The sequence below is a fragment of the Schistocerca piceifrons genome, chromosome 6 (genome assembly GCF_021461385.2).
Source record: "Schistocerca piceifrons isolate TAMUIC-IGC-003096 chromosome 6, iqSchPice1.1, whole genome shotgun sequence".
NCBI lineage: Eukaryota > Metazoa > Arthropoda > Insecta > Orthoptera > Acrididae > Schistocerca > Schistocerca piceifrons.
This window is the reverse complement of record NC_060143.1, coordinates 81,708,837-81,721,327: the sequence shown is the minus strand read 5'-3', so window position 1 is coordinate 81,721,327 and position 12,491 is coordinate 81,708,837. Positions and strand designations below refer to the sequence as shown.

The 12,491-nt window shown below is 40.8% G+C and overlaps 1 protein-coding gene across 1 annotated transcript in view; it reads right to left on the bottom strand.

Annotated features, from left to right (window-relative positions):
* The window catches only part of LOC124802559 (putative helicase MOV-10), a 343,832-nt gene that overhangs the window by 294,573 nt on the left and 36,768 nt on the right, over positions 1-12,491 (bottom strand). Inside the window, exon 2 of the mRNA XM_047263426.1 lies at positions 11,752-11,795. Within this exon, the coding sequence (XP_047119382.1) occupies positions 11,752-11,778 (27 nt within the window). The 5' untranslated portion in view covers positions 11,779-11,795. The remainder of the gene's footprint in view (positions 1-11,751; positions 11,796-12,491) is intronic.

The following is a 12,491-nucleotide window of genomic DNA, read 5'->3' as shown; positions in this document are numbered from 1 at the left end:
TCGCTATAGATGTTCAACCTCATCTTTTAAATAAATTGGTTCACAAGTTTTGTACGCCCTATCTACTAAGTTTTTAATCGCACCTCTTTATCTGGAATGGTGGTTATAATCTTTATGAATGCATCCATCAATATGGGTTGAGTTGGGTTGTTTGGGGGAAGCGGCCAAACAGCGAGGTCATCGGTCTCATTGGATTAGGGAAGGATGGGGAAGCAAGTCGGCCGTGCCCTTTCAAAGGAACCATCCCAGCATTTGCCTGGAGCAATTTAGGGAAATCACGGAAGCCCTAAATCAGGATGGCCGGACGCAGGATTGAATCATCGTCCTCCCGAATACGAGTCCATAACCATCAATATATGCATGGCTTTTCTATATACCCTGTGGCCCAATGTCTCATTCCCTTGTTTAATAAAAGACATGTATTGACCATTATTCTCCATTTCCACAGTAGACTGGATTTTTGGACTGATACTATTGAGATGTATCAGGCACGCATCCAATTCCTCTGCACTGTAAGTCCATACCACAAAAGTATCACTAATGTATCATCATCATCTGGTTGGACTTTTACTGATAGTCTGCAGTGCCCATTGTTCAAAGATCTCCACAAACAAATTGTTCACAGCTGGATTAAGTGGACCGCTCATAACCACCCCATCAATCTGTTCACAAAAACCATTGTTGTATTGAAAATAGGTTGACGTGTGGTAGGGTCTGGAAAACTACGCTATATCTACTGGAAAAATATCATCTGTGCACGATATATCTTTGTTCACTGGAAACATTAAGAGAAAGTTTCATACTTTGATGATAGTCTATCAGCCCAGAAGTTTCAAGTGAAGTCATTACTGGCTGCGAAAGCCTACATTGTTTGAACATAACTACGATTATTTGGCAGCTTTGGAGGATGAACAAGTTACCTGAACGATGGACGAAAGTGATCATAGTGAAAATACCTAAGAAGGACAAGAGGGGTGAAGAAAAACTACAGAGGAACTCTGCTACTAGCAATCAGCAACAAAGTGCAGTTTCAGAGGAAGAGAAAGTACAGTTGGAGATTATCAAGCAGCCTTTAGACCAAAAGAGTATTGGAAACAACAGATAGGACCAGAGGAAAGACAGAAGGTAAGTGGGCTGTTCATTGACTTTCAGCAAGTCATCTCCTTTATTCCTAAATAATTAGTAATAATAATAATAATAATAATAATAACAATAATCAGAAGAAGATGAAGTCGGAAATGGTTATTAAGAGGTGTACATTGTAACAAAAATGACACCCTTCTATTGTTGTTGTTTTTGTCATTGTAGTCTCCTCCTCCTCACCCCCCCCCCCCTCCCCCCAGTGCAAAGAATGGATTGATGCAGGCTACTCTATCCTGTGCAAGCCTCTTCATCTCTGAGTAACTAGTGCAACTTACATCCTTCTGTGTGCGCTTACTACATTCATCTCTTGGTCTTCCTCTACGATTCTTACCCCCCCCCCCCTCCCCCCCACTTCCCTCCAGTACTAAATTGGTGATCCCTTAATGCCTCAGAATGTGTCCTACCAACAGTCCCTTCTTTTAGTCAGGTTGTACCACAAATTTCTTTTCTCTCCAGTTCTATTCACTACCTCCTCATTAGTTACATGATCAACCCATCTAATTTCAGCAGTCTTCTGTAGCACAACATCTCAAAAGCTTCTATTCGCTTTTTGTCTGAAATGTTTATCATACATGTTTCACTTCCATACATGGCTACACTCCATACAAATACTTTCAGAAACGACTTCCTGACTCAAATCTATACTTAATAGTAACAAATTTCTCTTCTTCAGAATGCTTTTCTTGCCACTGCCAGTCTACATTTTATATCCTCCCCACTTTGACCATCAGCTACTTTGCTTCCCACATAGCAAAACTCCTTTACTACTTTAAGTGTGTCATTTCATAATCTAACTCCCTTAGCATCACCTGATTTAATTCAACTACATTCCATTATCTTCATTTTGCTTTTGATGATGTTCATCTTATACCCTCCTTTCAAGACACTGTCTATTCCGTGCAACTGCTCTTCCATGTCCTTAGTTATGTCCGACAGAACTACAGAGTCATCAACAAACCTCAAAATTTTTATTTCTTCTTCCTGGACTTTTAATTCATACTGATTTTTTTTCTTTTGTTTCCTTTACTGCTTGCTCAATATACAGATCGAATAACATCCGAAATAAGCTACAATCCTCTCTCACTCCCTTCTCAACCAATGCTTTCCTTTCGTGCCCCTCTACTCTTATAACTGCTGGCTGATTTCTGTACAAATTGTACATATCCTTTTGCTCCCTGTACTTTACCCCTTCCACTTTTAGAATTTGAAAGAGAGTACTCCAGTCACATGTCAAAAGCTTTCACTAAATCTACAAATGCTATAAATATAGGTTTATCTTTCCTTAACCTGTTTTCTATGAGAAGTCATAGGGTCAGTACTGCCTTGTGTGTTCCTACATTTCTCTGGAATCCAAACTGATCTTCCCCAAGGGTGGTGTCTACCAGCTTTTCCTTCTCCTGTGAAGGATTTGCCGTAGTATTTTGCAACCGTGACCTATTAAATCGATAGTTTGGTCATTTTCACACCTGTCAGCACCTGCTATCTTTGGAACTGGAATTACTATATTCTTCTTGAAGTCTGAGGGTATTTCACCTGTCTCATACATCCTCTCACCATATGGAAGAGTTGTCATGGCTGGCTCTCCCGAGGCTATCAGTAATTACAATGGAATGATGTGTACTCCCAGGACCTTGTTTCAACTTTCGGCTTTCAACACTTTGTCAAATTCTTCATGCAGTATCATATCTCTCTTCTCATCTTCATCTATGTCCTCTTTCATTTCTATAATGTTGCCCTCCAGTACACTTCCCTTCTATAGACATTCTATATATTCCTTTCACTTCTGTTTTCCCTTCTTTGCTTAGAACTGATTTTTCATCTGAGCTCTTGATATTCATGCAGGTGGTTCTCTTTTCTCTAAAGGTGCCTTTACTTTTCCTGTAGGCTGTATCTATCTTACCCCTAGTGATATTGCTGCTTCATCCTTGCATTTGTCCTCTAGCCATTCCTGCTTAGCCATTTTGCACTTCCTGTCAATCTCATTTTTTTGACATTTGTATTCCCTTTCACCTGATTGATTTATTGCATTTTTATATTTTCTCCTTTCATCAATTGAATTCAATATCTCTTGTGTTACACAAGGATTTCTACTAGCCCTCGTCTTTTTACCTACTTGGTCATCTGCTCCCTTTACTATTTTGTCTCTCAAAGCTACTCATTCTTCCTTTACTGCTTTCTTTTCCAGTGTCCTTGTCAGTCATTATCTAATGGCCCCCCTTAAACTTTCTGCAACCTCTGGTTCTTTCAGTTTATCCAGGTCCCATCTCATTAATTGTTTGCATTTTTGCAGTTTCTTCAGTTTTAATCTGCAATTCATAAACAATAAATTGTGGTCGGAGTACACATCTGCCCCTGTAAATGTCTTACAATTTGAAACCTGGTTCCTAAATCTCAGTTTTGCCATTATATAATGAAACTGAAACATTCCAGTGTCTCCAGGTCTCTTCCACATATACAATCTTCTTTCATGATTCTTAAACCAGGTGTTAATTGTGATTAAATTACGCTCTGTGCAAAATTCTACCAGATGGCTTCCTCTTTCGTTCCTTTCCCCCCAATTGTGATTAAATTACACTCTGTGCAAAATTCTACCAGATGGCTTCCTCTTTCGTTCCTTTCCCCCCGGCCCATATTCACTTACTACTTTTCCCTCTCTTCCTTTTGCTACTACTGAATTCTAGTGCCCCGTGACTTAAATTTTCATCTCCCTTCACTATCTGAATAATTTCTTTTATCTCATCATACATTTCCTCAATCTCCTCCTCATCTGAGGAGCTAGTTGGCATATAAACTTTTACTACTGTGGTGGGTGTGGGCTTCGAGTCTATCTTGGCTACAATAGTGCATTCACTATGCTGTTCATAGTAGCTTACCCATGTTCCTATTTTGTAATTCATTATTAAACCTACTCCTGCATTACCCCTATTTGATTTTGTATTTATAACCCTGTATTCACCTGATCAGAAGTCCTGTTTCTCCTGCCACCTAACTTCACTAATTCCCACTATACTTTAACCTATCCATTTCCCTTTAACCTACCTGTCCGATTAAGGGATCTGACATGCCACGCCCCGATCCATAAAATGCCAGGTTTGTTTCTCCTGATAACAACATTCTCCTGAGTAGTCCCCACCCAGAGATCTGAATGGGGGACTATTTTGCCTCCGGAATATTTTACCGGAGAGGACGTCATCGTCATCATTTAACCATACAGTAGAGCTACATGCCCTCAGGAAAAATTATGGCTGTAGTTTCCCCCTTGCTTTCAGCCGTTTGCAGTACCAGCACAGCATGACCATTTTGTGATGTTACAAGGCCAGACCAGTCAATCATCCAGATTGTTGCCCCTGAAATTACTGAAAAGGCTGCTGCCCCTCTTAAGGAACCACATGTTTGCTTGGCCTGTCACCAGATAACACTCCGTAGTGGTCGCACCTATGGTAGGGCTATCTGTATCGCTAAGGCATGCAAGTCTCGAAAACCTATCTGAAATCAGATTTAAATCCATGATCAGCAAGGTCAGAGAGCACGTCCTACCAGTGGGCTAAAAATAAATGTTGAAATACAGATACACGACAACTACTCTACGAGTCTCTAAAAACATCAGTCACTACAAATACACCTAAAGTAAGTAAAAACAAAAACAATGTGGAAGAGTAATTCTGGTCAACTGTGAACGATGTAAAATCTCATAGTGAGATAATAAGACCATGTGACTGACTAGTCAACAAGGCTGTTCCCTGACGGGGTGTGCTGGCACAAACGGCAAGGTGCCAGATTCTCTCATGAGGGGCAGGCTTTCACTTCCTGCCCGTCCACTCTGTGTTACACATCACACAGTTTTCCACAACCCCTTATGTCAAATTCCAAGACAGCTCAGCTATAAAGGATACATCTAATTTCCTGCTTCTTACCTTACCAATATGAGATTGTGCTCCGATTCTAATGACCTTGTCATGAACGTAATGATACACCCTCATCCTCCTGGCTCATAATGCGCGATAGTAACACTCATCAAAAAATGTTGAGATAAGCTCTTCTTAACACATTTTATTCACAAGTATGTTTTGTAAATACTTGCCTTAGGATAGTGATATGCTTTGTTTAATGTATTTGCTGGTTTCACCATCTCCAAGTCATTTATAATACATCTGTCTCCTCTTACATGATATTCCTTTCCTAATAATTAATTTTTTCATTACATCTTTGCATAACAATATGAAAAGTAAACTTAGGAATGTTGGATACATCTGTTGTAATCAGACACTACTCACACATCTTAGGAGTTTAATTATAATGGTATTTGAGTGAATGTGTTTACAAAAATTGGAAGGAAAAGACAGATTGCTACTTACCATAAAGTTGACATGTTACACTGTATAGACAGGCACAATTAAAAGACACTTACACATTTTCTCTCAGCCATTGCCTTCGTTATTCACATAAGCAAACACATCTCGTGCACACATGACTGCCATCTCCAGCAGCTCAGATCAGAGTGCAACTGTCATGTAGAACGATAGCAGCACCTGGAGTGGGTGGGGAAGGGAAAGGGACAGCAGTGTATGGATGGGGAGAGAAAAGAGCACTGGCAGATTGTGCAGGGACTAGCCTGCCAACAGACCCAGTGTTAAGAGGCTGTGGAGTAGGGAGATGAGGAAGGAGAAGGAGCAGACCGAGGATAGAGTGGGACACACAGAGGGTGGGAGACAAAAATAGGGAAGAGATGATAGCACAGAGGGGGTGGAAACATACGGGGAGGTTGTGGGGACAGTATGTTACCACAGGGTGAGGCTGGGATAATTTCAGAAATGGGGAATGTGTTTTAAGGATAACTCCCATCTGCACTGTGGCTTGGGTAGGACGTCCCTCATTTCAGGACATCACGATAGGTAATCAAAACACTGGCAAAGGATGTGGTTCAACTGTTCCAGCCTGGGATGGTACTGGGTGAGAAAGGGGGCATTCCTTTGTGACTGATTCTTGGGGGTGTGAGGGGAAATGGCACTGGACTTTGCGGACTGGGTCTGGAGGATAGTGCCTGTCTGTGAAGGCCCCGGTGAGACCCTTAGCATACCGAGCAAAGGAGTTTGTCACTGCAGATACGCTGTCTCCAGGTAGCCAGGCTGTATGGGAGTTATTTGTTAGTGTGAAAGGGATGACAGCTGTAGAAATGCAGGTACTGCTGGTAGTTGGTTGGGTTTAATGTGGAGAGAGGTGTGAATAGAGCCATCAGAGAGGAGGAGTTGAATGTCCAGGAAGGTGGCACGCTGTGGTGATGAGAACAAGATGAAGCAAATGGGAGAGAAGGTGTTGAGGCAGTGAAGGAATGAAAAAAGGGTGTGTTGGCCCTGAGTCCAGAGCGTGAAGATATCATCAATGAACCTAAGCCAGATTAAGGGTTTGGTGTTTCGGGAGGCTAGGAAGGTCTCCTCTAGATTGCCCATAAATTGGCTGGCATAGAAGGGGGCCATGCGGGTGCAAATATTATTTCTTCACTGTTGTAAAATGTACCTGCAACCCTCTGAACCCCCTTCTGTGTTTAGAAGGGAGACAGCCTTGGAACTGGTTTTTCATTTTTCTCCCATAACTGGTGAGTGCCACATTAAGGCAAGCAATCTGTGTTCCCTAACTGTTATCAGATAACTCTAATCAGGTAATCAGTATCACCAGTTCAGTAATTTTTCAAGTGTCTGTACTGCTCTAATCACTGGAAGATGAACACAGAAGTCTATATGAGTACTACAAGTATTATAAACAGCCTACCCTGGAGGGACCCACACACCAGCATAAAACTAGCAACTGGGATGCTATGGAAACCCCATATCTGCTGTTCCACCTCAACACAGATTCACCTCATCAGTATGCTGCCAACATGTTCCATTACTGCACTCGCCACTAGTAGCTAGGAACTCTGTTCAACAGGCAACAGAGGTAGAACTGTGTGTCTTAAATACCTGCACCAGCAGCAAATACCTTGAACTCTACCGACTCCAGGGGGCTGAGAAGTGGGGAAGTTTGTGTTCATTTCACAGGTACAGTCTATACAATGGGTGATGTCATTTGGATGCACAGTAGAATGTTTACTACAATGTTCATGACTAATTACAGTACTCAACCAAAATATGATTAGTGTGTAATATGTTCATTCCAATTCATGAGCACGACAGCAAATATTCAATTATTTTCCCCAGTACATATGCTTTTTGAACTGATTTTACCTTGTAAGGATACTATTATGGATACCTTCACTAAAACTCAGTATGAACAGCCAATTTCCAGTGGTTGCAGTATCACTGATATGAAGGAACATTTTGGACATTACTGTTTTTGTGCCAAGTGTCATGTAAACACAGGTTGACTGCATGCACTTTTGAAACTTTGGAGTGTGGCCACTGAAATCTTGTTGTCAAAGAGGAAGGTCAGCAGCCCACGAGCACAGATAGTTTGAAAATGATAACTATTTGAGATATCAGAGAAAATGAATGTTGAAATAAAATAATCGTGTGACACAAATTGTGAAGGTTCGTGGATTATGAGCAGTTTTAAGATCGTTGAGTGATGTGCATGTGGCAAACTAATTACTTTAAAATTGACAGTGCAACAGTGTACAAAAGTTGGACGATGATGATGGAGTCCCATACTCCTTTACAGAGCGTAGGGGAGCGACGTGGGAGACCCGCGCCGCCTTACTAGGCAAGGTCCTAGTGGAGGTGGTTTGCCGTTGCCTTCCTCCGACCGTAATGGGGATGAATGATGATGATGAAGACGACACAACAACAACCAGTCATCTCGAGGCAGGAAAAATCCCTGACCCCACCGGGAATCGAACCCGGGACCCCGTGCTCGGGAAGTGAGAACGCTACCGCAAGACCACGAGCTGCAGACATTGGATGTAATTCTCAACAATTTCAGGTGAAGTAACTAAATAACTGTTTGCCTCCATAGCTGAAAGGTCAGCATAGATGGCTACCATGTGGAGGACCTGAGTCCCATTCCCATACAGCAAAGGATTTTTCCCTGGTGGGAATACTAGTGTGGGGTGCGATCGGGCTTGTGATGCTGAACTGAGGAGCTACTATACTGTGCAGTAGTGGCCCCAAGATCTGGAAAGTTTGCAAAACAGCTTGGAGAGTGGTGTGCTGATGACATGCCCCTCCATACCACACAACACCACAAGGCAGAGGATGACAAGTAGTCTGTAGACATCCCTTTGGCCTTTACTTGGGCAACGAGCCAATTTATGTGGCTAAGCAAGATGAGATAATCGACAGAGAAAGTGATCAGCATTCATAATATATGAAAAAAATTAACTGGGTGATTAGCATGCAGAGCTCAGTGAGACAATATGCACCCAAAAAGGCATCCACAATCAGAGTGGATGTGGCTCTGCACACACCATTTGTTGTGGGCTGAGTAACAGAGGTAGCCATGCAAGCATGCGTTAGACAATAAGAGAGGGGTGGTAATGGGCCACAAGAGGGCTACGCTTAGCTACCCACAGCGCCACCAGCTTTGAAGTACTGCCGCTAGATGTTGTCGCTCTTTGAGCCTCTCCTATTGGATCATTCTGAAAGTATGAGAAATTCTGGTTACTAGCGTAAGACGAGGTTGCTCTAAAAACACATGGTCGAGATTTACTGTGCTCACTGGCTGTTGGGGACAACGAATGGAGGAAAAGGTTCCCATGACTGGCCAGAGGGGTCAGCTAAAATGCTGAATATAAGATGTGTCAATAAAAAGGGAACTCATTAAGATATGGAAAGCCAGTATCACAAATAAAAGGAGAAAATTATAAGTGTGAGGATTTAGATGTGCCCTTGATAGGAGTAGAGTTTACAAGTTATTTTATGTTAAATGTTTTGTAAATAGTATGAACTTTAAGAATTATTAACTTGATGACACCTTTATCAGTTTTTATAAACATAGTGTCTACAAATAGGTCTCTTCGAGATCTACCAGAAAATCAAAACAGCCTATTATAAACAATACCAGTTTTGAAATAAAGGCAGGGATCTGTATTCCACATGATAAACCAGCGAATTTTAGTCATATGATTAATTAATATATGGAAAGTAGTAGCAGTATTGTAAAATAAACATAATTAGCGAAACATGACAACACTTATTGTTAACCATTTATATTTTAACAATATAACAACAAACATTTTCCATAATAGAATTAGAATTTATGAGAAAACTAGTGAATGTAAAGAAAAATTGAAGGCAGCCTTGAAAATCTGAGGAAATTTGTATGCAAATTCATATTTGTAATTCTGGCAGTTTGCAACTGAGGAATTTCAACTTAAATTTTAAGTGAATGGGACTTAGAGCTGTTGTGAGATTTTGGAGTGCATGAGATAGGGCTTGTTTAAGTTCTCACATTGGCATAATAACATTCAGTATTGGCAATTCATAAACTTGTTACTGTGAGAAAAACAATAAATAAATCCTTTTTTTTTTTTTTTTTGATAAACTTTAACCAATGACTGTAGTGACCTCTTTATGCAAATTCTTGCCTACATTTAGTTGGAAGTTCTTTTTTTAGTTGAGTATTTTAGGTGGATGTGATGACTGACTGGTTGCCTGCTACACTTAAACACAGCCATATATACATAAAATATCAAACCATTCACTGTGGGCCTTGGTAATGTGCTACTAACTGGAACATTGATAGTCCGTTCAGAAGTGCTGGGAGCTCCGAGCTAATTCAGTTACTTTTTAAGAGACAATTTTAGTTCATCTTTCAATCATCTTTGTCCAACCTTGAGTGAACATTATTCTTCAAGAAATTGATAAAAAGAAGGTGGGTTTTATGTATCTAAGAGTCCCTCGTTCCCTAGTAATAATGCAATTTCTATATCAATCGACATAAGTGATCTCCCTACCCCGGCAAGTAATAAAAATACTGTATACAAACAACATTCATAGTAAATATTTTTAAAAATCTACCCATGAAGCAGTGCCAGGAGAACACACACATACAAGAAGGTTTAGCTCGTGCAATCTTTTGGAGCCATTGGCTTCTTCCTCTGGCAGAAGAGTTGAACGTAATTACCCCACCTGTCTAGTTCAAAAACTGATTTCCTGGGCCATCACATCCAATCCTGGTACTGCTGATCCCTCCAAAAAACAACTTTGGAGCACATTGTCACTTGGTGTTATCCTGGTCTTGAATGTATTAATCAACTACTTTGACAAGACTTTTACTTCCTAAAATCATGCCCTCAAATGAGATCTATTCTGCCTGAGATATGCCCACCACACCTAGAGTATCTTTTCATTACCCTCCCAATCTCCACAGTATCCTTGTCAGACCCGATGCTCCTTCTGTATCCCTCCTCCCTACCCTATGGCTCCTACACCTGTGACCTACTCCACTACATGACTTGCCCTATGCACCCTCCTACCACCACCTATACCAGCACTGTAACTGGTAAAACAAATACTATCAAAGGGAGAGCCACCCGTAAAACGAGATGTCATACCAGCTGTTATGTAAACACTGTTCGGCCTTTTACACCGGCAGTTATCAGTCGGGATAAATGGGCATAGGCAGAGTGTATACTGGCAAAGCACAATAGCCTGGTGCAGAGCATGCTTTACAACATGACAGTCGTGACCTTGGTGCCCGTTTCACCACACGTACCACCTGAATTCTTCCCCCACACATCAGTTTCTCGGAACTACACAGGTGGGAACTAGCACTGCAACATGTCCTTGGTTCTCGCCACCCACCTGCCCTTAATTTATGTTAATTCCTTCTGTCTCAGCATTTTTTCACAGTAACTACTCCTTTCTTCACCGCATTTTAGTTTTCTAATCTTTCATTTTTTGACCTGTCTATTTTTTGCCATCCCCTCCCACTTCTGTTACATACAACGCACTTAGCTTATCATGTTATTTTAACTGGTGCACAGTGTTTTAGTAGTAAACTCAGTCTTGCATATTACACTGTCTTCCGTCTTCAAGCTCCCAGGTTTTCAAATCTCATCTGGTGCAGACACCAACAATCAGTCTTTCCTTCGCTTCCCATCTGGTAAGTCTCCCTTATTCAGGGTTCTGGGTGACTTTTCCGAACAGTACCTGTTTTCCTAAACCTCTCCAGTCCTTTTCACTCACCCCTCGTTCTTACCCTTAAACTCTTCTGCTGGAAGGAGGAGCTACTGGTTCCGAAAGCTTGCACAAGTTAAATCTTTTTGTGTATATGTTCTCCTGCCGCGGCTTAGTGAGTAGATTTTTTTTATCTTTCCAATTACTTCATATTGTAAATAATTATTTACATTGTTATAGTAAATATTATGATTAATCGTAACTATAATGACACCTCTGTTTTAAATCTGTCCTCATTTACTTCACATTCCACACATTGTGTGTTGGTTTGATCTGTCCCACATTTTAATGTTCCACTATTAATTCCTATTCTATTTCCCTTTGGTACTGCAGCAGTAAAAATTGCTGTCTGTGAATAGTGTTTTCACAATCCAATGAGGTCAACAATAACCAATTTGCCACAGATATTTATAATTTCTACTTTAAGTAAAAAAATGGCACATACCATGTACACAATAAAGTACATTTAAAGCCATGCAGTATAATGTACACTTACATTTCTATTTCTGGTGGCAGCAGACATTCTGGTCAATTAAAAACCTGAAACAGAAATAAGATAATTTATAAGGTGCTAACAGACAAATGATTTTCTTTCAATATTGCTTTTTCTCATAAAAACTAAATTGTTAGAACAATATCTGGGATTTTATATAATTTGGTGTGCAATACAATCCTCGATTTAGAAAAATTTGACAATGACTCCCAATTAATCGACATCAATCAAATCGACAAAACAAAGCAGGTTGTCAAAAAGAGAACAACTGGTGAGAGATGCCTATGACGTAACTGTGTGAAATGACTAATAGAAGAGGGCTCTCTACAGTGAGGTTATCAGAGCCCTTCTCAGAACATTATTCAGATAACTGAATAAGTACTGTGCCTAACTTTGAGGGGCAGAGAAGCAGGCAGTGTTGTGTTGTGTTGGGTAAGAGAGATGGAAGGAAGATTAGGTTTTAACATACTGCTGATGAGGTCATTAGAGATGAAGCACAAGCTTATATTGGGAAGGAAATTGGCTGTGCTCCTTGAAAGGAACCATCCCAACATCTGCCTTAGTGATTTCGGGAAATCATGGAATATCTCTGTCTGTACAGCCAAACCAGGATTTGAAGCAATTTACTCTCGAACCACAATCCGATATCTTACCACTGCTTGGCTACCTAGCAAGGTGTGCGGGTGGGGATGGCCTAATGCTTCGGGGCAGGACTTAAGGCTTCACACCACAGCACAACCACG